The sequence below is a fragment of the Meleagris gallopavo genome, chromosome 6 (assembly GCF_000146605.3).
Source record: "Meleagris gallopavo isolate NT-WF06-2002-E0010 breed Aviagen turkey brand Nicholas breeding stock chromosome 6, Turkey_5.1, whole genome shotgun sequence".
Classification (NCBI taxonomy): domain Eukaryota; kingdom Metazoa; phylum Chordata; class Aves; order Galliformes; family Phasianidae; genus Meleagris; species Meleagris gallopavo.
Genome location: NC_015016.2, coordinates 12,041,500 through 12,064,174, shown reverse-complemented (window position 1 = coordinate 12,064,174; position 22,675 = coordinate 12,041,500). Strand labels below are relative to the sequence as shown.

Genomic DNA, 22,675 nt, shown 5'->3' with positions numbered 1-22,675 from the left:
GCTGCCACAGCGGCCGGGCGGCGGGAGGGCGCGGCTTTCTCGCGTGGGCCGGGAAGCGGGGCAGCGCCCCGTGCTCACCGCCAGGAGAATGTTTTCCTTTTCCACCGTGCAGCCTCAGGTAAGGAGTCTGGCCGTGTGCGGTTCGGGGCCCTTCCGCACTGGACTGCTCTTGGGGGCTCCTCTGGGGCTCGGACGGGGCGCCGGGCGGGCGGCGGGGGTCCCTGCGGGGCTGCGGCCGTTTGGTGTTCTGGGGCGGGGGAGAACGGGGGAACCGAACGTGGCACTGGAGGAGAGAGCGGGGTACGGCTGAAGCAGGTAACCTGCAGGGAGGCATTTCTTATTGTTTGTTTCTGTCGTGGTAGCGGGGGCTGTTCTATTCGCACAGCTGGAGTTGTGCAGTTGGCTGTCACGGGGCGTTGTGGCAGTGAGAAAGAAGCGGCTTAGGCAGTAGTGGACGAGAAGTCCTTTAATTATCTTACGTAAAACAATTTGGATGCAGTTGGAAGGGAGGACACCATTCGTGAGCCGGTGAGCAGGATGTCACTTGTGAGTTGTGTGGGCTTCCATCTGAACCAGTCTTTTATCCTTGAGTTTTGCATTGGTGGGATTACTGTGTTACAGTGGGCTTCATGTTAATTGCTTTTGTTGGTGTTATGAAGTGAGAGGAGTGACGTTGTTTTCGGGAATGCATCATTCCACGTTTTTGTATTGGGAAATGCAGCGGGGAAATTTGGTAAGTGGTTTGCATGCCGACTTTGATCACTGGAGTCTTTATAATCTTACTTCAAACTTCTGGAGTTTATCTTGAGCAGTTAATTCTGAGGGACTTCTCACATTGTGCAGCGCAGTCTTTCTGTGCCTTCTGTCTAGTCAAAACACGTGGAAGTTCTTGAAGAACTTAAGCAGGGGCTTAATCAGCAGTCGCAAGGTGGTGTTCACACAGCAGGAGCTGCAGCCCAGTTCCTGCCTAGCGATACATACTGGCAATGGGGCGTTTCAGAAGTGTTGAAATGACTTGTACTGTGTATTCGTGGCAGCCGTGGTCATGATGGAGCAGAAGCCCAGGGCATACCAATTCACAAAATGGTGTCACTGAAATGGCTGAGGGCTGCTGAACTGCAGAATTAACTGTGCTGCGTGTGCATGCTTTGTATAGGCTGGTGTGGTACTCAGAGAGGTTGCTAAATTGGGATCCTAAGGGAAAAAATGTAAACTTAAAAATAAACTCTATAGTACAGGAAAAATATAAGTGATTCAAGTCGAAGAAGTAACACTTCATAGAGGAAAAGAGGTGTTTTATTTATTTTAACAATGTTAGAGCCCACAGTACTTACAAATAAGTTCCTTTGAGCTATTAAGATTTTGATTAAATCCTCGTGATTAAACACTATTTACCCATGGAGTTTGAATAACTTCAAGTAAAATCAGCTTGACGAGATCTACTATTGAGGTAATATGTCCATGGGTAATCTAGAGTTTTCTGTGTTATAATAGTCCATCTTAATATCTGAAGTTAAGTCCTGGCCACTGGTGAGAGGAATGATCTCATTTACCTTTCTTTTTTTCTGTTAATTTTGCTTGAAGAGTATTCTCTTCTGCAGCTACATTGTGAAGTCTACTGGACAGGTGATCTTTGTGCTTAGTTTTGTCCTGACACCAAGATGGCCTTGGAAATACCATGTAAAAAGAGTTCCTGAAAAGCAATAACTGTAAATAAATAGCATTTAAACATTTCAAGAGGTGGTGTAAACTTGCATATTTTTTTCAATGTGGAAATAGTTTTGCTATTGCTTTACCTCTATCTCTCCAAATGCCTGTGTTTCCTTTTTGTGTGCTTGTATGTTTCTATTTGGGAGGTAATTTAACCGTGGTCATAGAATGGCTTGGGTTGGAAGGGACCTCAAGGATCATCTAGTTCCAAGCACCCTGTCACAGACCAGGTTCTAGACCAGGCTGCCCAGGGCCCCATCCAACTTGGCCTTGAACCTCCAGGGATGGAACATCTACAGCCTCTCTGGGCAACCTATGCCAGCACCTCAACAGTCAGTCAGAAAACTTCTCCCTGACATCCAATCTAAATCTGCCCTCCTTTAGTTTAAAACCATTTCCCCTTGTCCTATCACTAGCTGCCTACATAAAAAAATTGATTTCCCTCACGTTCATCATCTTCCTTTAAATATTGGAAAGCTGCAGTGAGGTCTCCCTTCTCTTTTCTGGGCTGAACAAGCCCAGCTCTTTTAGCCTGTCTTCATAGGAGAAGTGCTGCAGCCCTCTGATCACCTTCATGGCCCTTTGCTGGACCCTCTCCAAAAGCTATACATCTTTCCTGTGGATAGAAGCTTAGTTCCTATAAGGGAAAATCACATTTAGTTTCAGTCATTTCATACAAATAAGATACAAAATTGTGGAGTATTTGTCAAAGATAGCAACAAATTATATTGTTCTGTTATCAGGCTGTAACAGCACTTTTGTAGTACAACAAATAAATCATACTTGGAGGAAAAACAGTCCTGAAATTCATGATGGAAGTATTGTATCAGTAACTTTGTTTTCATACTATTTCAGCAAGCATCCTTAAGTTGTGTTAGTTTTCTAACTAACTAAATGTTTGGGTGGGAACTGAGGGCTGTCTTTGTGTTGCCTAAATGTTGATAATCTGTACCTGTTTCTGTATTTGAAAATGTAGTGATTATTTTCTAGAATCCATGTTATGTCTGAAAAGGAACAGGAAACGTGGCTGTTTTTCTCATCCAAACTTTGCTAACTTCTGTTGTACATACTTAAACTCCCATTTTTTCTGTAATTCGAGCTACCAACTCACAGAGTAGTGTTGAAACTAAATACATGTGATTTGTTATGCAATTCTCGGTTAAAAGGCAATGTACAAGGTACTTTAAGCCATAGTTTGGAAGGGAGACTTGTTTAAATTGTTGAAGACAGCTTAAAGTGTTATTTTTTTTCTTACAGGCTACCGTTCCTTTGAGTCACCTTATCAATGCCTTTCATTCTCCAAAACCCTCCACTACTATTGCCAGCACGACATCCGTACAGCCTGCCCAGAGGGACACCACCTCAGAGCACGATGCTCAGAGCAGTGAGGTACTGGAAACTTTTGGAAAATGGGTCTTTTGCTTATAACTTAATTCAATATTTGACTCGTTTTATTAAATGTTGTAATGGAAATATGGATGGATAGAATGCAACTTTTTTTTGACAGAACTTCAATAAGTCAGAGTCTTGTTAGTCCTACAAAAATACAGTACTTTTTTAATAAGAAAAAAATGCAGTAATAACTTCCTGAGATGAAGAGAATCTATTTCTGCTTAAATCAACTTTGAATGCAGTGATAACTATGGATACATCCAGGAGACCCTTTTAAAATGACTTCAGCTTTTGATGTTTTATTCATGTATGTCTTACTGAGCATCTAGTTTCATCTCAAAAATAGAACCTAAAGTTTATGTTAAAATAATTTAGGAAAAATGAAAATATAACCCATAGTGTTCTAACAATAAAAAACGATAATTTATATGCAAATACATTTTGGATAGTTTGACATACATTTACTACTTATTTAAGAAAATATTAAGCCTAGTGAAAAGCTCTCTTGAGAGGCTAATATATATTTTAAAGGGTCAAAGCCAATAGGAAAATGTTTTTATAGTTGAGCGTGTTTAAAAAATACCCGTCTGTAAGATGCAGGATTACATTTCCTTAAATTGAGATTACTTCTTTGGTAACTCAGTGGATGCACCTTTTGCTTTTCTCATAGTATCTTTAATTTTCTGTGTAAGAAATTACAGATCTTAGTTCTTATGCTCCTCTAAATACAAAGTTTTTTCCTTTCCTTGTGTCCATTCATCTCATACCTTTCATTTCATACAAGAATGATTATTATTTTCAGATTTTTATTTGAATTCTGGATATAGTATTTAAATATCTGGTCTTCATGTTGCTGCTAAATTTGCTTTATCAAAGTTTTTCTGTAAAAAGCCTGGCCAAAAAAACAAATGAGAAAGTGAATGAAATAAAATGGCTGGATATTGCTGTACATCATCCCCCTCACACCCAGTCATGAAGATTAGAAAGAATTGGAAAAGAACTTTTTTTGTGTGTGTGTCTATTGCAATCATAGAACTGTTTGAGTTGGAAGGGCCCTTACAGGCCCAGCTCCCCTGCGATGGACAAACTGGGGCACGCACACTGGATTGGGTGCTCATAGCCTGATCCATCCTGACCAGTCCACTGTTGCTCTGGGCACCCTGTGGCCATTGCCTCACCACTCTTATTGTGTAAAAAATAAATAAATAAATAAAAAAATTCCTTATATCCAAATTAAATCTCTTCTCTTTTAGTTTGATACCATTTTCCCCTTGTCCTATCAGGAGTTTCCTATCGTGAAAGGTATTAAAAAAGAAGACTGAATTGGGAAGAAAATTTGCTTACAATAAGTGTACCCTGATCATGAAAATATCAGTGTGAACACATGGAGAAGCTGTTTTGTGTTGACAGTAGCAAATATTCTTAAACTGTCCTTTCATTTATTTCTCGTTGCTTTTTCTTTGTCTGAGCTTTTTGTCTCAAAACCTATATTTTGCAATTAACGTGGCTAATTTCAAATTATTAACAATATGAAGTAAATTCTGAACACTTTTTTTTTTTTTTTTCCAGTCTGTACTTAATTTCAGAGATCTGGGATTGTCTGATTTGAAACCACACCAATACAAAGAGCTCATGAACAGGTTGCTTCCTGGGTACTACCCAGATAACAAAGTCTCGTCACGGTGGCATACGTCGTACGTCTCTGCTGAGTCGTTCTTTGAAAATAAGCATGGTATGTTTTAGAGTGAAGTGCTGATGAAAATGAGTAGAGTTAAACTGTGAAAGTGAGCTGTGTTCTTCTTGTGTTATAGATAACTCACAGTTTTAAAACGTCTAGTACATTTTTTAATGAAAAGAGTGCGAATGTCTTGTTTATTTGAATCATGGGATTCTTCTTTTTATGTTTTAGAAATGTGAATGCAATTTTGAGCTCATGCTTGAAGTTGGTGATTGTTGAACTTGTCTGAACTCAGCTATAGCATGAGGACATATCTTAATGACGAGACTAAGTTAGAAATTTAATCACCACTTTGTTCCACCAAATAAAATGGATTTTGCTCATTTACTAGTGTAACACATTTGTGAAAATCTCCAGTTTACAGAAGGCTGTCCTGTTTTTTGTTGAAGCAGTGTTACATGAGGACTAAATAAAAGGGAGTTCAGGGTAACAAACTGTTAACAGGATGCATAGAGTATTTCCTTTCCAGGGGAAAAAAACAACAAAACAAGAGTGTTTCCTTAAATATGTTTTGTTGGGACTGGCATTAAATGCAGGAAGTGAAGGTATCATAAAGATGTTAGGGAAAGAAGCATGTAAACAACATCTCGTTTGTCAGCATGTGGATGGGAGTAAGGATGGGGGGGTCTAGCAAAATGGAATTCATGTTTAAGAAAGGAAAAACAACCTGTGCGAGAGTTAATGTTTAATTACCATTTAACATGTGTTTACGTTCTGTTATATCAATTCTTACAGGGTTTGTGGACATCTTTAGTGCTTTACGCTCATCATGTTTGTACAGACGGCATCCTCATCCCCTCCAACACTTCTGTTCCGAGCTCAGGTGTTGGCCAGGTATGAAGCAGTGAACTGCACTTTGCTTTTAATTTTCATTACATTTTCCTTTTGAGAAGGTCTTTTTCTTATCTTTTAATGAGAGGTCATGCAGGAAACATTGGTAAACCTCCAGGAAGAGCCTCTAAATTGATATAGCACAGTAATTTTGAGACTGTTCTTGCATTTGAGCTGTATGTTTTCAGATTTAAGTTAGTAAATGTGCTGTAACAAGACAATATTGTTCAAAGTTGTTAGTATTTGTGTATAATATTATTAAAAGACAACAGAAGATTTATTTTGAATCCATAAATCAGTTGAATCTACTGGTCTTTCTAAGGTTTCATGATTTGTTTAAACTGCTCCTGGTTACATGATGGGTAAAAGCAGGGTAATAGCAGGGCTGTTTTAGCAAGAAAGTAATTAGGAGCTCAGTGAGTTCAAATACTGACATCTGTTCAGCTTTTGAATAGATCTTGTCTTAAAGCATGAATTTTTATTCCCATCCTTCTGGTTCAGATTTCAAATATGAAAGATTTGTCAGCGTGCCTGGATTTAATTGCTCTGTTTGTTTCTCTGTTCTCAGAGATGATGATAGAGTTGATCAATTTTCCTTAAAAATTATTATGAAAAAAATGTAATTATTAAACACAGCATAGCATACTTGAAATTGAAAGTTTGGATTACAGCTGTTGTTCAGGGTTGCCTAAACAATGCACATATCACTAAAACATTTTGATTCATTTATTTATACTGTTTATTCCTATAGATTCAAAAGTGCCTTCTGACAACTTCACGTTTTTTTGGCTGGAAATGGTCTGCGATTTTCTTCGCTAACTTGATTATTTTGGGGAGGTTATGTTTGCTCCATATATTTTTCATTTAATAAATTGAAATTACTTATGTTTTTAATTGTAGTGTCGTAGTAAGAGAGAGCTCCAAATTTTCCATTTCTCATAATTACTTTTTGTTTTAAAACCCAAGTTTACATACAGAGCCGGAGCTTTAAGACATTGCGGTCAAGATCGAGGCGTTTGCAGTCAACCACAGAACAATTCACTGAAACAAAGAGTTCTTTTCCTTCGCTTTTGAAGGTAACTACAGATAACTTTAGGAAGTTGTGCTTCTTAAGTAAATCTTTGTAATTTACCAAGAGTGCTCTAATATATTTCTTTTGCATTAGTAATTCTAAATTCTGAACTAAATGGCAATGTACTGGTTTTCTCATTAATACACAGATTTGTTTAATATGTTATGACTAGAGATTATTTTAATCTTCAGGGAGATAATTTCAAATCAAAAAACTGGTTTTATGTTTTGGAAATAAAACTGTCTATTCCGTTTTTGTGGTTTTGTTTAAAATAGCTTGGAGTCAGTTAAGTATTTAAACAGAAATACAGCGAGTTAATGCAAAACCTTTTTCTTAATTTTTTTTTCTTAGTGATCCAGCATGTTATTGATGCTTTGAGAATAGACTTATTTGTAGTAATTATCTTTTTTAAGATGCAAAAACTTTAAACTTGATGTTTCTATGGGTTTAAAAACTTGTCTGCTTTTAATTCAGTAGAGAACTCTAGGCTTGAGGTAGCCAGGCACTTACCAAGACAAAGTTGATTTCGATACTCTTTGCTAATAACTGGTTATGTAGAAGTCAGGCTAATTGTATCATTGGTTCTTATTTTGTGTGTAAATTAGTTCTGAACTTTCCAATTTGTCTAGGCATGTGTGATTTACTTAATCTCTGGACTAATTTTTCTATGGATGGAGATGCACCAGAGCTAGCTCCATGTGGTCGTGGTCTTTGATTTGAGAGGGTATGATACATATCTAATCAACTCTGTCAGAACTACAGTTGGAGAATATTTCACATTTGGGAATAAGTGATTTTCATGAAGGAAAAGGCTTAAGCAAATAACTTGCACTGAATCCAGTGTATAAAGCGAGCTGTGTGCAAAGCTCTCTTGGCTCAGTTGTCCGTTTGGGGTTTGGAGCCTGATCTGTTCAGAGCAAAAAAGATGGCTCTTGCTTGTGCCTTTGTGATCTCACACTTAGCCTACTGGTTTATATTGTCTAACCCCGCAGCATCTGAATTTCAAGCTTTTATTTTTCCCTTTCCCTCACCATGGTACCAAAGAAGTTAACTGTCAGAACTTAGCATAGGCTAACGTTGTTGTGGAATGCATTTTAGGGCTTTTTACTGAGAAAACGAAGAATTGATATTGAGAACTTGGATGCGCTAATGAAAACAAAAAACATCCCAGAAGCACACCAGGATGCTTTTAAAACTGGTTTTGCAGAGGGCTTTTTGAAAGCACAGGTATTCCTGCAGAAGACACTTGGTAAGTTGTTTTAGTCCATGTATTTTTGTCTTTGTGTTCAGAAAGTAGTTTATTTTAGTCTATTTAATGTTTTTCTTTGTTTTCTTTTACAGATTCCTTAAGAAGATCCCGTTTGCTTTCCTTCTTTCTCTTCGTTTTATGTTTTTATCTTGCTGTATATTCTTCATTTTTACCTGGGAAAGGCTCCTTTTCAGATGCCGGTTAGTTATGTTTTTTTGAAGTCATCTTACTTTATTCCTTCCAGCGTATTTAGCTCAAATTAAATGTGTTTTTGTATGATTGTTGTTAGGATAATGCTTCATTGTACTAATGGAAGATAGTCACTGCTTTTGACTACAGTCTTTTAAACTCTAATGCTACAGAATGTTTTCAAGAACAACTTTGGTTTTTTAGTTATTTTTTCCTGATTATTTCAGTGAAACAGTTGCGTGGAAACTAACATAGAGGCAGTCTCTACATAGATTGTGTTAGTCTTTGAATTTAAATGCTGTGATATCTAAGTTGTCAGCAGTAGGGAATAGGATTCAGTTTTTCAACTTCTATTTGTTGTCGCAACCTAATTTACAGTAAGTAGGTACTTGCATGGCCAACTGCCATCATGAGAAATCTGCTGGAAATGGCAGAATGAACAAAGGCTGAGCTCAGATAACTGGAGAATTTCACCTTCATGCTGAGCTATGATTTGGTCTGAAGAAAGCTTTTTAATGTTGAAGGAGAACTTGCGTTTCTGTGTATCTGCTTTTGGATGCAGAGCTTTCTGTGCTTAAAAGAGCTTACCACTGAATTAACTGAAAATATTTTAAGTGTTTTTTGGTGTTTTTTATTCTTGCTGCACGCTTGTAAATGGAAACATTGCTTTTTAAAAGGCTGTGTGTAAAGGTGATGGCTTAACATTGTATGGATTTGAGTGCAAAGTATGGTCTTGGAACAAAGTAACTTTGCATAAATTTTGCCTTTCCTTTTCTGCTCTCAGTGCGCTTTAGAACATCAAGTATCTTTGATGCAGCAGTGGATCCAATCCAGCTGAAAAATGTTACCTTTGAACATGTAAAAGGGGTAAGTTCAAAAATTGTGAACTCAAAAGTCAATTCAGAAATTTGTTAATTCTTTGAGTAAGCACTGTGAGCTTGGAGGACATCTTACTCTGTTAAAGGAACTGGTTTTTATGACCTGTTTTAAAAGAAACAAATCTTTCTGATATTTGGATAAGCCTAAGGTGTTAAAATTGAAGCGGAGAATATGAATGATTGAATTACATTTCCTATTTTTGTGAAGTAGAGGAGCAGTGCAGTCTTCAGTAACTGACCTCATTTCTTTGCTCCTCTCCTTCCTCCAAAACTTTCTCAATATATTGGAATGTAAGCAGAGCTGCATACTGACTTCAAGTTATAATCTGTGGTTTTCTTTGACTTCGCACATTTCTTGTTATATTTGAAAGACATGATAATTGCACTTTCACATATTTATTGCAGACATGGAAATTCCTAGAAACAACTGGGCCTGACACTGCTGGTGGGATAACTTTATTATTTTTGCTCTTCATCTGTTCCTTAGCTATGTGTTGCAGGATGAGGACTTCCCTTGCCTGAATAGCTTAATTTTTTTAACTGATTAAGTTGATATCTTGACATAGTTTATGATTATATTTGTCTTGGTGGTCAGATCTGGTCCTGAACTGTTTGGTTATCCCTTAGTTTTGTGAACTTCAGTGTTACTGATTCATGTAAACAATTCTGGGAAATAGGCTTGGTATCGACACAAAAGTTTTGTGATACTCTTATCTCCTTTCCTTCCATTTTATATTTTTGTTCAAATAAACTTATCTAAGCCTGTAGTGCAAAGTTTATCTACAAAAAAGATGCAGTATTTTTTGAATGCTTATTGACTTTTTGTGACATGCTTTTAATGTGTAGGTTGAAGAAGCTAAACAGGAATTGCAGGAAGTTGTAGAATTCCTGAAAAACCCGCATAAATTTACTGTGCTGGGAGGTAAACTTCCAAAAGGTAAGAATCATTGCTCACAGAAGTGAGAACTGTATGTAGACGTGGCCACCTTTTGTACCTTTGTTCCATGTTGAATGACTGATTTATAGACTAATCCTTGAATATTTTTTCCTTTGGTTTTGGAGTCAAAAAGGTGCATGATCAAAATGGTACTAAATACCACTGTTCCATTTTCTTTATATTTGAGATAAATAGTAAAACAATATTGGGCATTTGTAGCGGATTTCCTCATTTTGTCCCATTTCAGCTTTTATTTGATAGTCTTACAAACGTTTTTTTGTGGTTGTTTAAATGTGGATCAGACTCCAGATCTTTTAAAGGAGCCCCTTCATACTGCAAGGAATGAGCAGTATCTGAAATAGGATAGCAGAGCTTTTTGAAGCCAAATACAAATTCCTTTAATGCACAGAAAGCACAGCTGTCTAATAAGCCTGTATGGATTTGTTGTCATTGCGTTGTTTTTCTTTTATATTTTCTTTTCTTTCAGGTATTCTGTTGGTTGGACCACCTGGTACTGGCAAAACTCTTCTTGCCCGAGCTGTAGCTGGTGAAGCTGATGTGCCATTTTATTACGCTTCTGGGTCAGAGTTTGATGAGATGTTTGTTGGTGTGGGAGCGAGTCGCATCCGAAGCCTATTCAGTAAGTTGAGCATTTGTGTTTTTGAAATCTTTCAGTGTGCAAGATGAGTATCCAGTGTTGTTTACAGATAGTGAAAGTATCAGTTTTGATAAAGTTCAGTTTTGGTTACTGGAAAAAAACACAGTATCAAGGATGACAAAGCCGTAAGTGTTTAAGTGTCTTTGATTTCCATGAGCAGCAATTGGTTGTAGACACTTGGTGGTCAAAATGAAATTGTAGCAAAATTATAACTGATGTTACAGCATGCCAGTGAGAGTAGAAGTTATTTAATCAAAGATGCAGTGTTCTGTAAATAAAAGTAATATTTTAATTTGTAATTGTATTACCGTAAAATGTAAATCTTGCTCCCTTCAATGGTACTGGAATAAAGGGCTTAGAATGAAACTGTTACATTTTTAAGTTAATAGTTTGCACAAGAGAGGCTTTCTTTAACTATGGAAATAAATGAAATATTACAGAGGGTGTTGAGGGAGAAATGAACTTGTCTTTTGCATGTACGATTGATAGTGTCGTGCATCAGCACTGTAAGAGGTGATTTGCATTTGTAGAAGAAATGTCGCTTTCTTTTAGAAGGGGAACAAAGTGTGCCTTTCTTTCTGATGGTTATAAAGTTTAGATAAGTACAGGTCAGCTTAACATTGACACTAGATGTATGTTCAGCTGGATGAGATGAACTGCGTCCTGGTATGCATGTACAAATCTTATCTTAAAGTTTATCACTGTATTTTATTTTGTTCTCATTACCTGTGTGCTTGAGGGTGATGTCTTTTGCCATTAAAAGGCAGGCTCTGTAAAAATGACCTTATTTTTACTTAATAGATTAATGTTTTGTACCTGAGCCTGCAAAATAAACTGTTCTATGAAGCTGATAGAGGATAGGGTGAATTTCTTAATCTACTGCACTTGTGATTTTTTTGTAGCATGATAAGAATATAGAAGTTGGTGTAGAGATGAAAAACTTGCTGCTCTGTTGCTTCAAGAATGAAATACATTCTTTGAAATGGAGACTAAAATTGCGACAGTTTTGGTGGTGATACAGTGTTCCATAATGCAAGGCTAATAGGAATAGGAGAATCTTGAATTGCATCGTATGCTTTCTGCTAGTTTGTGTGGTTGAAGTGTTCTTCAGCTATTTTTCTTTTGCCAGGGGAAGCAAAAGCAAATGCACCATGTGTTATATTTATTGATGAGTTGGACTCTGTTGGTGGGAAGAGAATTGAATCTCCAATGCATCCATATTCAAGGCAGACCATTAATCAACTTCTTGCTGAAATGGATGGGTAAATATCTGGATTCTGAGGGTATAGAAGGTGTTGACTAGTATTTTGAATATTTGGATGAATTTTTCTTCCTTACAGCTTTGGTTGTCTTAACTTTTAAAAATACTTTTAAGGATATAAATCTATATAATACTACGATAATGCTCTTATGTTACTGTTGGCAGTAGTAGAAAGTTGTCATTAATGGCCTTAAGTAACACAGAAGCTTTTAAGTTACAGTAGTGTAGTATCTACAGTTACCTGAAATAATTTCTTATCGGATCTCAACTCTGAGATCAGGGCATGATTTTCAACCAGTTACTGGGATAAACGTAGTCATTAGTGGATCAAACGTGAGTTGAGATGACTGGTCAGTTGAAGCCATCCCTAATAAGAAATAGAAATTGTTTAAAATAAGTGTAAATTCTGTATAAAAATGCATTCTTGCCTTTTTTTTTTTAATACAGCTTTAAACCTAATGAAGGTGTTGTTATTATCGGTGCAACAAACTTTCCTGAAGCATTAGATAAGTGAGTATGACTCACTGATCACTTCCATGGCATGTTTTCTTTTTTTAAATACAGCAACTAAAGCTTGCTTTGATAATTTTCAGTTATTACAGTATTATAGTTGAAGGTATTTGCAGCTAAAGAGGTTTGTAAATTGAAGAGTTACTTAAATTGAAGAGGCACTTAAAAGGTTGTTAAGCTAAGTATTAAGAAATAAGTAACCTGCTTGTAAATAACTAAAACTTCTGCAAGATTTTCGACTTAATTTGACTGCCTGTGTTCCTTTTTTGCAGTGCATTTTAGTAGTAGTTAACAATAGTATCTTACTATATCTTATTTACAAATATAAAAACATTTAAAATTGCTTGACAATGTATCTTTCACCTTAGCCACAAATAAGAAATGAAATGTGGTTTATGTAGACATCTTTAGAAGGATCAGGTACATCTGTCTTGCTCATATCTCTTAGGAACAGTTTACTGCAGCCTTTTTGAGTCAGTGTATTAAATGATCTTTCCCCTGCAGTGCTTTAATTCGTCCTGGTCGCTTTGACATGCAAGTTACTGTTCCCAAGCCTGATGTAAGAGGTCGTACGGAAATTCTGAAGTGGTATCTTAATAAAATCAAGTATGATCAATGTAAGTAAGAACGTTATTACAGTATCTGTTGATGTAACTGTTCATACTCAACCAGTCCATTGATATCTCAGCCCTTTATTCCAACAGAAGCAGTATCTTTACCTTGTACCTAAAAATAAACAACACAATAATACACAATGTTACAGAGTGTTAAAACAGTTTTCTGAGGCAGTGTTTCTTACCTCCCATGAACGGGTCATAGTGTCTTTAAGCATTAGCATTCATTTCTTTTAAAGCTGGAGCACTTCTTTTGAATGTAACATTTTTAGTAGAATGTGGTTCTTGCTCATAATTTGATCGCTTCTTGGTATCTGTTCACGGTGGAAAACTTTTCAGGAGCACTGTAGACTTGAACGACTTTCTTTTCTTCCCCGCAGCTGTTGATCCAGAAATAATTGCACGAGGTACAGTTGGTTTTTCTGGAGCAGAGCTTGAGAATCTTGTAAACCAAGCTGCCTTGAAGGCAGCTGTTGATGGAAAAGATATGGTAACCATGAAGGAGTTGGAATTCTCCAAGGACAAAATCCTAATGGGTAGGACATAATATACATAACACATAGGTATACGTTAAAGCAGTTTTCTCTGTGTGTGTGATTTACACTTTTGCAGAAGAAGAGAGGGTTTTTGTTTTTATACAAATACATCTTCTGTTTAGTTAGTTCTGAATAGTATTTGAGGCCCGAGAATAATTATGTTAAAACTAGTGTAGAAAACATTCTTTAAGAGTTGATGCTCTTTCAGAAATTGTTTTAAATGTGAACCCGGAGGAAGGTGCACGTTTGATTTCCTCCTACCCTCCATTTAGGAATATGTGGAGGGGAATAGGTAATTAGAAAACTGGAACTCCTGTTCTATTAACTGTCATACGGTAACACAACACAAACACCTGTGACATATAGACTTAAGGTCTACTCTAATCAAACTTGAGAAGAAGTGCAGTTTCATCAGACAGATTCATGATTCATTTTAGTCTATTCCTTCAGAAGCAGCTTTGCTGTTAAGTACAGGTAGGTGAATTTTGGATGCTAATTAATGCTCCTTAAATGCGAAGTGTTTACAAGTAGTATTTTAGTTAAGCTTGTATGCTGTTCAACTGCTACTTTGTACTCTGAGTATGTATAATCCATGTGTATCATGGCGGCCAGCTGTACAGGCAAGTTTATTTAATTTTTCTTCCTTTTGAAGGACCTGAACGCAGAAGTGTAGAAATTGATGAAAAAAACAAAACCATCACTGCTTACCACGAGTCTGGCCATGCCATCATTGCGTACTACACCAAGGACGCAATGCCGATCAACAAGGCTACCATCATGACACGAGGAACAACCCTGGGGCATGTGAGTATTTTTATAATTTTTCGTTGGTTTACTGATAATTCTAAAAAGTATTTTGGCAGCAGTGCTATTTGTTGTCCTTATAATATAATGTGTATTGGGATGTATTGAGATTTGCTGTTACAGCAGTCTCTTGGAAAGCTGGTTATCTCTTCTATGGTACAAATATCCTTCATTCTGAAATACAGTAGCACTTGCTAATATACTGATTTGATTCTGCTACAGTTAAAATAGCACCCAAGTGCAGCACTTAAAAGAATGTCTGAAGGATCAGAGAGTAGCAACATTGCTTAGCTGTACTTCTGATACAAACATACTTTATCCAGTTGTTTTGTGTCTAGTGTGACTTTTTCTACACCAGATTAGTTGATCACCTTGTTTCTCTACTATAGATGTTCTTTCTGTGTAAGTGCACGATAGCTCTTGTCAGAAAAGAAAAAGTGTAGTTCCAGTCTTGTCTGTTTCTGCAGAGCTTTTGTGCAAGTTAATGTGTTCAGATACAGTAATTGGTGTGAATCATCCAGGAAGTTGATTTGTGCTCAGTCCAAATGTAGAAAATAAGGAGAAATGGATAGAATAGATTATTCTGTTTCTGGTCCTACTTGTAAGCTTCTGTTATTAATTTTTTTGGGGTGGCTCAAAGGAAGCTATTTTAGCTAGCAGACCAAGCAAACCTGACGAGGGCATAGTCTAGGAGGCCCAGAGCACTCGCATAGTTGTGTAAAGCCATTACATCCTCTTTGGATTTAAACAAGATTACTTTTCAAATTACTTCAGTTTGTTACCTGACTGTGTTTCTTTATCTTCCAGGTGTCTTTGCTTCCAGAAAATGACAGATGGAGTGAAACTAGATCCCAGTTACTTGCACAGATGGATGTCTGCATGGGAGGAAGAGTAGCAGAAGAGCTCATATTTGGAAGTGATCACATCACAACAGGTCAAGTCATCAGTAGTTAGAAGAATTTGTGACCAGAGTTCATGGGCAGGTGTATTTAACTTGGTTTCAGTAATTAATTTTAATTTGTTTGCTATCCAGGTGCTTCCAGTGATTTTGACAACGCTACTAAAATTGCAAAACTCATGGTGACTAGGTTTGGAATGAGTGAGAAGGTAGTGTATCATCAGTGCTTAAATACTTACATGCTACATGGGAATGTTCTGTAATGGCTGTCAGTTGTGATAGGGAAAGTATTTTGCCAAAAAGGAAGGCTTTATGATTGGCCCTGCTATAGGAAACTGAATTAGAAAACCTGCGTATATGGTAGTTTAAAAATCAACTTGCAAGATCTTCTCCTCACAATGACCTCAGAAGTTACTAAGGTCTGCAAGGCAGGGGGGTGGGAATTGAGCGAATTTTGGAATTGAGAATAATCTTCTCGTGTTGGGCAGGGTAAAGGAAATGTTTTGTATCCTTCTAAAGAAACTTCTTTCATTGTCACTGTTGGTGTGTTAGTAGTCTTTTTGTTTTCCTTTTAAATGAAATACTTAAGGTTCTGTACTGTGATCTATGGAAACAGAACTCTGCAGTGACTACATAGGTAATGGATAGGCTTCTTGTTTTGCTGCTTTTGTTTGAAATTCTTTTTGTGAACAATTTTGTTTGTTTAGCTTGGTGTTATGACCTATAGTGACACCGGTAAAGTTAGCCCTGAAACTCAATCTGCAATTGAACAAGAAGTAAGAACGCTTTTACGGGTAAGAATCTTCCTTTTGCTATAATACGCTTGTTTTGAGATGAGTTGAGCATCAGTTTACTTTTGTACTGTACATCACTGAAAATACTTGCAAAAGGCTGTTGCAAGCATTCCCAATATTTCACATAGCAACAACTTGGAATATTTGCATGTCAAAATTTCTCATATATTTTCCTTTGCAAGCAGTGGATAACAAGTTGTTGCCATTGGGTTTTTAATGTTCCTTAACACTTCTTCTTGCATTACGTCAGGATTTGTATGTTGTGTATTCATAGGAAAAAAAAATAGTGCTCTAAAGTGTTATAGAACAGATACAACAGCTCCGTGTTGCTCCCACATCTCGTAACTTGCAGCTAACTCGTTTTGTGTAGAGAGATCAGAGTCATTTGGTCAGGGGTTCTGTTTCTCACGGGATCAGAATCAGATGCTTAGGGTAGGTTGTAACAGTTGATTGTCACCAAGCTTCCAGATCTGTTCTGGTATTCTGAATTAGTTTCCTACAGGCATAAGAACTATTCATATATAATAATATTTAAACTCTTACGACTATTGCTGAAACTGTTTCTGAACTGACTGGTGAGCTAAAAAGCCGTCAATGTAGAACTGAAAGTTAAAATTGAGGCTGGTAGTGCTGGCAGTTTTACTTGCAGCAACAGCAGACTTGCTGGGTAGCGCTCACCTCTCAGGATGTACATAACACTTTGAGAGCTCAATGTTTGGAGGACTTTACATCTTGAGGAACATCTTGAATGCTGCAACGCTGTCCATAATGTAAAATCAAATATTTAATAAGCGACTTTACAGATCTAGAAATGCTTTCTAAGTCATGTTTAAAAATACTCTGGCTTATCTGTGGATTTTGTTTTCAGTTGTACTTCTGCAAAATGGAGAGGTGGCATAAAGCTGTGTTTTCTTGAGCAGTTATGCCAGCTGAATCTTAAATCTAGGTGAGACAGGAGCTGTGCTAGCTGTGATGTGTGTGGCACGACTTTAAGTACGTGTTCCAAGCTGCATTTACCCAGAAACAATTTTAAAAACAATTCTGCTGTTACTTTTGTTCAAATGTCTTGAAAATTCCTACTACTTTTTTTTGTTTGTTTAATATTAGGACTCATACGAGCGAGCAAAGAACATCTTGAAGACTCATGCAAAAGAACACAAGAATTTAGCAGAAGCTCTCTTGAAATACGAGACTTTGGATGCCAAAGAAATCCAAATTGTTCTAGAGGGGAAAAAACTAGAAGTAAGATGATAACTTCTGGGATACAGTTACTGATAATCTGAAGAATGTACATCTAGCAGTGCAGTAGACTACGCAGCATAGCTTTTTTCCCTTTCTGATGTGTGTATGGCATTAGTGACATGATTAATTCTGTTTCTTGTGAGCTTCTGTTGTTTATCTGTTTGTTGTGTCTCTTTGGAATAAGACACGAGAATAAAAAATGTTCTTCATCTTCTGCTCTTCCACAAGAAGTTATTCAGAAAGGCAAATCTCAGGGTTGAATTCAGTATTCTGGTTTAGTCGGTTGTGTTGAAGCTGAGAAGAAAAATGTGCAGATGTACTGTGGTGTGTTTTGGCATTGCTTCCTGAGTCATGCTGCTACATGTGCATTTGAAGTGATACCCCATAATATATACTATAGAGTTTTTTATGGGTAGTGACAAATTGACATGTAAAACAGTATGTAGTCTAATGCTCACACTCTGTTTGAAGGTAGGGATCACTTTTAAAGAAGATATATTTGGAAATGCAACAAAGCACATGTTGTATGAATAAAGCAGCTACAGAGTGCATCTCTAAAGAGAATTATGAGAACTCCATGTAAAACAAAAATATTACTGATTTATCTTCTCAGTGTTCTTGGAGTTAAAATGCACACATACAGAGCTGGGAGAGAGATTTTAACGTGAACACCAGTAACAGGCTAAACATGCCTAATCTCTTTGGACTGTGTTTTGGGAAGAACCACGGCAGGGATAAGAGAAATACCTGTGACCTCTGATGTGCTGCTGACAAGACTCCTAATTTGTTTTATTACTACAGTAGACGGATATGATTTGATAAGTGCTTTTATACTGCTGGAGATCCTATATCATTAGTTTGTGCTAATACTATGTATAGGCATCTGATATTCCAACAAAGAATTTCTTCAAAGTGGACGCTACTTTTTTTTGCTAAAAGTAGTTCAGAAAATGTTTGAAGCATGTGTTTCAAATAACATTCCCAGTCCTGTTCAGTACAGCTAGGAAAGCTGGTGGTTTTTTTTGTTTTGGGTTTTTTTTCCCCACCTCTTCTTCATCCAACTCTTACAGAAGCTCCTGGAAATTCTGGCCTCTTACAAAAAATCAGTTTCCAACCAAGTAGAAGTGATTGCTAGCAATTGTATGCCAGTATTCTGCTGATCTCATGGAACTGTTTTTTTAGGTTAAACAGCTTTATTATAATCTTCTGCACAATTAATGGTAGACTCCTGGGACTGTAAACTTCTGTTGCAGAGAAGGCCTTCATTATTGTGTTAATGTTCAATGTTTGACATGGTTGGAGATGCAGATAGTTGAGCTGGTGCCAATAAATGTGAATGACAATTGATAACCACATTTAAAGCTAACATTAAATTGCTTTAGAGTTTTCTGAGTGTAATACCTGTTTTTGTTTTTTTTCTTTTCCCCCCCCAGTAAAATCAGATGCATTCTTTTTTTCTTCTGAAACTAGGATAACTTTCTATTTGCTTATTTTTCCATTGTCAGCTATGATAGTGACATCCCAGCATGGGAGAACTTGAAAATGTTAAAAAATATACCAAATGCCTAGGCTGACTAGTTACAGTTGTACATGTATTTTAGAAATATGCCAATGGAAACAGAAATATACTGCATATTTGCATCTGTTTTTGGAATAATAAAGGTTCAATTTAATTATGGACATTGGCTTTTCCTTTTACTTACCACTGTAAAAAGCTATGGAATGTAATACAGAGTTCCTATTATGTAAACGGAATATATAAAACATTTGAACTTGTAAATAAATTTAGTAGTTACGGGAAAAAATGTATACTAATTGTATTTCTAGGGGATGTTCTCCCTAGAAATTCAGACCTGTTCTTCAGTTCCTGCTTTCAGCAATGGGACTTGGACAGAAATGTTTCCAGTTGAATAATGCAAATCTGTCATTAAAAGCAAAAGCAGAAAACTTCGACTTCAAAAGTAAAAATATCTACTGAATGATCTGTTTTGTGGGGTGAGTCCTGTGGTCTAACATCTTTATTTTGAACACTTCTTGGTATACACAAAGAAGAGCCAAGTGCAGTTTCTTTTGGGTATAAAGTGTATATATTTGCCTTCCGGCCAGCTCATAGCAGCTGTGCTCCTCAGGGAGTGGTGTGCATGTATCATGTATGTGCTTTCAAGCAAACTTACATGGAATCAGAGAGAGACCTGGATTTAAAGGGGACCTTTAAGATCATCTAGCTCTAACCTCTCTGCTGGGGGCAGGGACACCTCCCACTAGATCAGGTTGTTTAGGACTGTATCCAACCTGGTCTTGAACACCTCCTGAGAAGGGGCATCCACAACTTCTCTGGGCAGTCTGTTCCTGTGCTTTGCTCACCCCCCCCTGGGGGAAGAATTTCTTATTTCTTCCTAATAATTGATATAAATTTCCTTCAGTTTAAAAACAATTCCCCCTTGTCCTGTCACTCCCTGACAGAGTCCCTCCCGCCTTTCCTTTCAGCCCCCTTTAGGAATTGGACGGCTGCTGTAAGGTCTCCTCAGGGCTTTCTCTTCTACAGACTGAACAACCCTGGAAAGAAGCTCCAGATGGCTGATGACTTTTGTGGCCCTGCTCTAACAGATCCATCTTCTCTTGTGCTGAGGGCCTCAAGCCTGGACGCAGTACTCTAGGTGGGACTTTGCCATTATAAAAGCACTAATACAAACATTGGAATGCTTAAGGTTAACAGAATCATAGAACGGTTTGGGTTGGAAAGGATTTTTAGAGATCATTTAGTTCCAACCCCCCTGCTGCAGGCAAGGACACCTCCCACTAGACCAGGTTGCTCAAAGCCCCATCTTGACTGGCCTTGAACCAGGGAGAAAGAAGTGATGTGTATGGGCTCAGGCTTTTTGGTTTCCTGCCCTCCTCCACTGATCCTTAAATTTAGCTTTGTGCTTTGAAACCTGTCCTAGAAAGTTGCTAGCTGTAAAACTAGGGTTCTGTAATTGGACAAGAAAAAAACATTCTTCTGAGATAGAAATTTGCAGTGAAGGTCAAGTTACCCTTGGCAAAAAATTTCCAATAAGAATTCTCAAGTTGTTTAAGTAGAGGGATGGGTGGTAGGGTGTAGCCTTAGTTGGTCTTTTTTTCCCCAATCAAATTTTAAATCCTCATGAAGTTAAAAAACAAACAAAAACACACAAAAAAAACTGTTGCTCTAAAAGCAGGTAAGAAAAGCAGCAGCTTAATTGCACTTATTTTTATGCACATAAAGTTCTCTAGAAAATCAGCTTCCTGATAGATTTCATTTTGCTTTTACAAGTGGACGTATAAACTTTTTACAGCATTTCTCTGTCTTCATCCATTATTTTATGTTAGTTACTCAGATATAGTATTCAAAGCCAAATTTCAGGTCAACACCGGCATTCTTTGCTTTTCCAATTTCAGAGGGAAAGCACAGAGTCAAATCATCGTGAGAATATTGGGTTTATTTTAGTTTCCTTTTTCTGGTTGCTTGATTAATATCAGTCTTTGGACAGAAACTAGCCTGTGATCTTTGATAAATGTTTTTGTTGTTTCCAGACTCGCCCAGTATCAAGTAACTGTAGGCACACTGTCATCTTGTCTGACGGTGGCTTATCTTGAGCTTTGTCACATAGCCATCACAGTGATTTTAAGTTGAAATATATTTAATATCTGTAGATTATGGTTCCATTACTATCAGTACTCTCAGGTGTACTGGAAGTTGCTGATTTCTGCTGTTCGCATCAACAGATGCATTACAGAGCAAACAGGATTCTGCTCTACTGAGTCAGAATTCTTAGAGTTGGAAGGGACATTTGAAGGCCATCTAGTCCAACTCCCCTGCAGTGAACAGGGACACCACAGCTACATCAGGTTGCCCAGAGCCTGATCCATCCTTGCCTTGAAAGACTCCAGGGATGAGGCATCAATCACATCTCTGGGCAACCTGTGTCAGTGCCTCACTGTAGAAGATTTTTTCCTTATCTAACCTCCTTGAGCTTGAAACCAGTTCCCCTTGTTCTATCACCACAGACCCTGCTAAAGAGACTGTTCCCTTCTTTCCTGTAGCTCCCCTTTAGATACTGAAAGGCCACTCTCAGGTCACCTCACAACCTTCTCTTCTTCAGGCTGAACAGCCCTAGCTCTCTCAGTCTGCCCTCATAGGATAGGTGTTCCATTCTGTGGATCAGTTTTGTAGCCCTTCTCTGGATGTGCTCTGAAAGGTGTGTGTCTCTCCTGTACTGAGGATTCCACATCTGGATACAGTATTCCAGGTGAGGCCTCACTTCCCTGACCTACTGGCCACGCTTCTTTTGACGCAGCCCAGAATACAGTTGGCTGTCTGGGATGGAAGGGCGCACTCCTGGCTCACATCCAGCTTCCCATACACAAATACTCCTAGGTCTTTTTCAGCAGGGCTGTGCTCCATTTCATCTCCCAGTTTGTATTGGTAATGAGGGTTACCTCAACCCAGGTGCAACACCTTGCACTTGGATTTGTTGAAACTCGTGAGGTTCACCTGGACCCACTCATCAAGCCTGTCCAGGTTCCATCCGGATGGCACTCTCTGGACTTGATCCTGCAGCCAGTTCTTTGTCCTTCGAACAGTCCACACATCATATCTTTCCAATTTGGAGAGAAGGATGTTGTGGGGTCCCGTGTCACAGGCCTTAGTGAAGTCAAGATACGTGACATCAGTGGCTCTTCCCTTGTCCACTGATGCAGTGACACCATCACAGAAGGCCACTGAGTTAGTCAAGCAGGATTTGCCCTTGGTGAAGCCACACTGGCTCTCCTGTATCACCTCCCTGCCTTCCATGTGCCTTACCTTAACTTCCCAGAAGACCTGTTCCATGATCTTCCCTGGCACAGAGGTGAAACTGGCATGCCAGTTCCTAGCATCATCCTTTTATCCTTCTAAAAATGGGTGTGATGTATCCTTTTTTCCAGTTACCAGGGACTTCACCTGATTGCCACGACCTCTGAAATATTATAGAGAGCGGCTTGACAACCACATCAGACAATTCCATTCGGATTCTGGGATGCATCTCGTGGATGTTCAGCTTCCTCAAGTGGTCACAAACCTGATCCTTGCTTAAAGTGGGAGGATATTGCTTCCCCAATCCCCTCCTATCAAACTGTCACGGAGTTAACGAGATCAATCTACACCCGTGACAGGGGGGCGTAGGCCCCTGCCCTCCCCTTCCCAGCCCACAAAATGGGAAGGAAGGGAGGAAAACAAAAAAACAGACGGCAACAATCTATGGAGGAAAACTTATTTACTAATTATGATATCGGAATGCAAGATAAACACAAATATAATACAATCTGATTGAAATTGAGACTAATAAATCAAAATAAAACAGGA

At 38.0% G+C, this 22,675-nt stretch overlaps 1 protein-coding gene across 2 annotated transcripts; it reads left to right on the top strand.

The window, feature by feature from the left end:
- The first annotated feature begins 6 nt into the window (after positions 1-6).
- YME1L1 (YME1 like 1 ATPase) lies at positions 7-18,993 on the top strand. 2 transcript variants are annotated; one of them, XM_003207007.3, is made up of 19 exons: positions 7-118; positions 2,968-3,099; positions 4,672-4,834; positions 5,576-5,674; positions 6,638-6,747; positions 7,842-7,992; positions 8,085-8,192; positions 8,966-9,048; positions 9,906-9,996; positions 10,484-10,636; positions 11,784-11,916; positions 12,363-12,425; positions 12,930-13,042; positions 13,420-13,575; positions 14,228-14,379; positions 15,187-15,313; positions 15,413-15,486; positions 15,985-16,071; positions 17,179-17,322. In XM_003207007.3, the coding sequence occupies exons 1-19, from the start codon at positions 89-91 to the stop codon at positions 17,320-17,322; spliced, it is 2,169 nt and encodes a 722-aa protein (XP_003207055.1). In that variant the 5' UTR covers positions 7-88. The 2 variants fall into 2 exon arrangements, with proteins under 2 accessions (XP_003207055.1, XP_019471849.1); XM_019616304.1 differs by lacking the exon at positions 7-118 and adding an exon at positions 1,980-2,042 and having other exon boundaries at positions 17,179-18,993.
- The last annotated feature ends 3,682 nt before the right edge of the window (positions 18,994-22,675 follow it).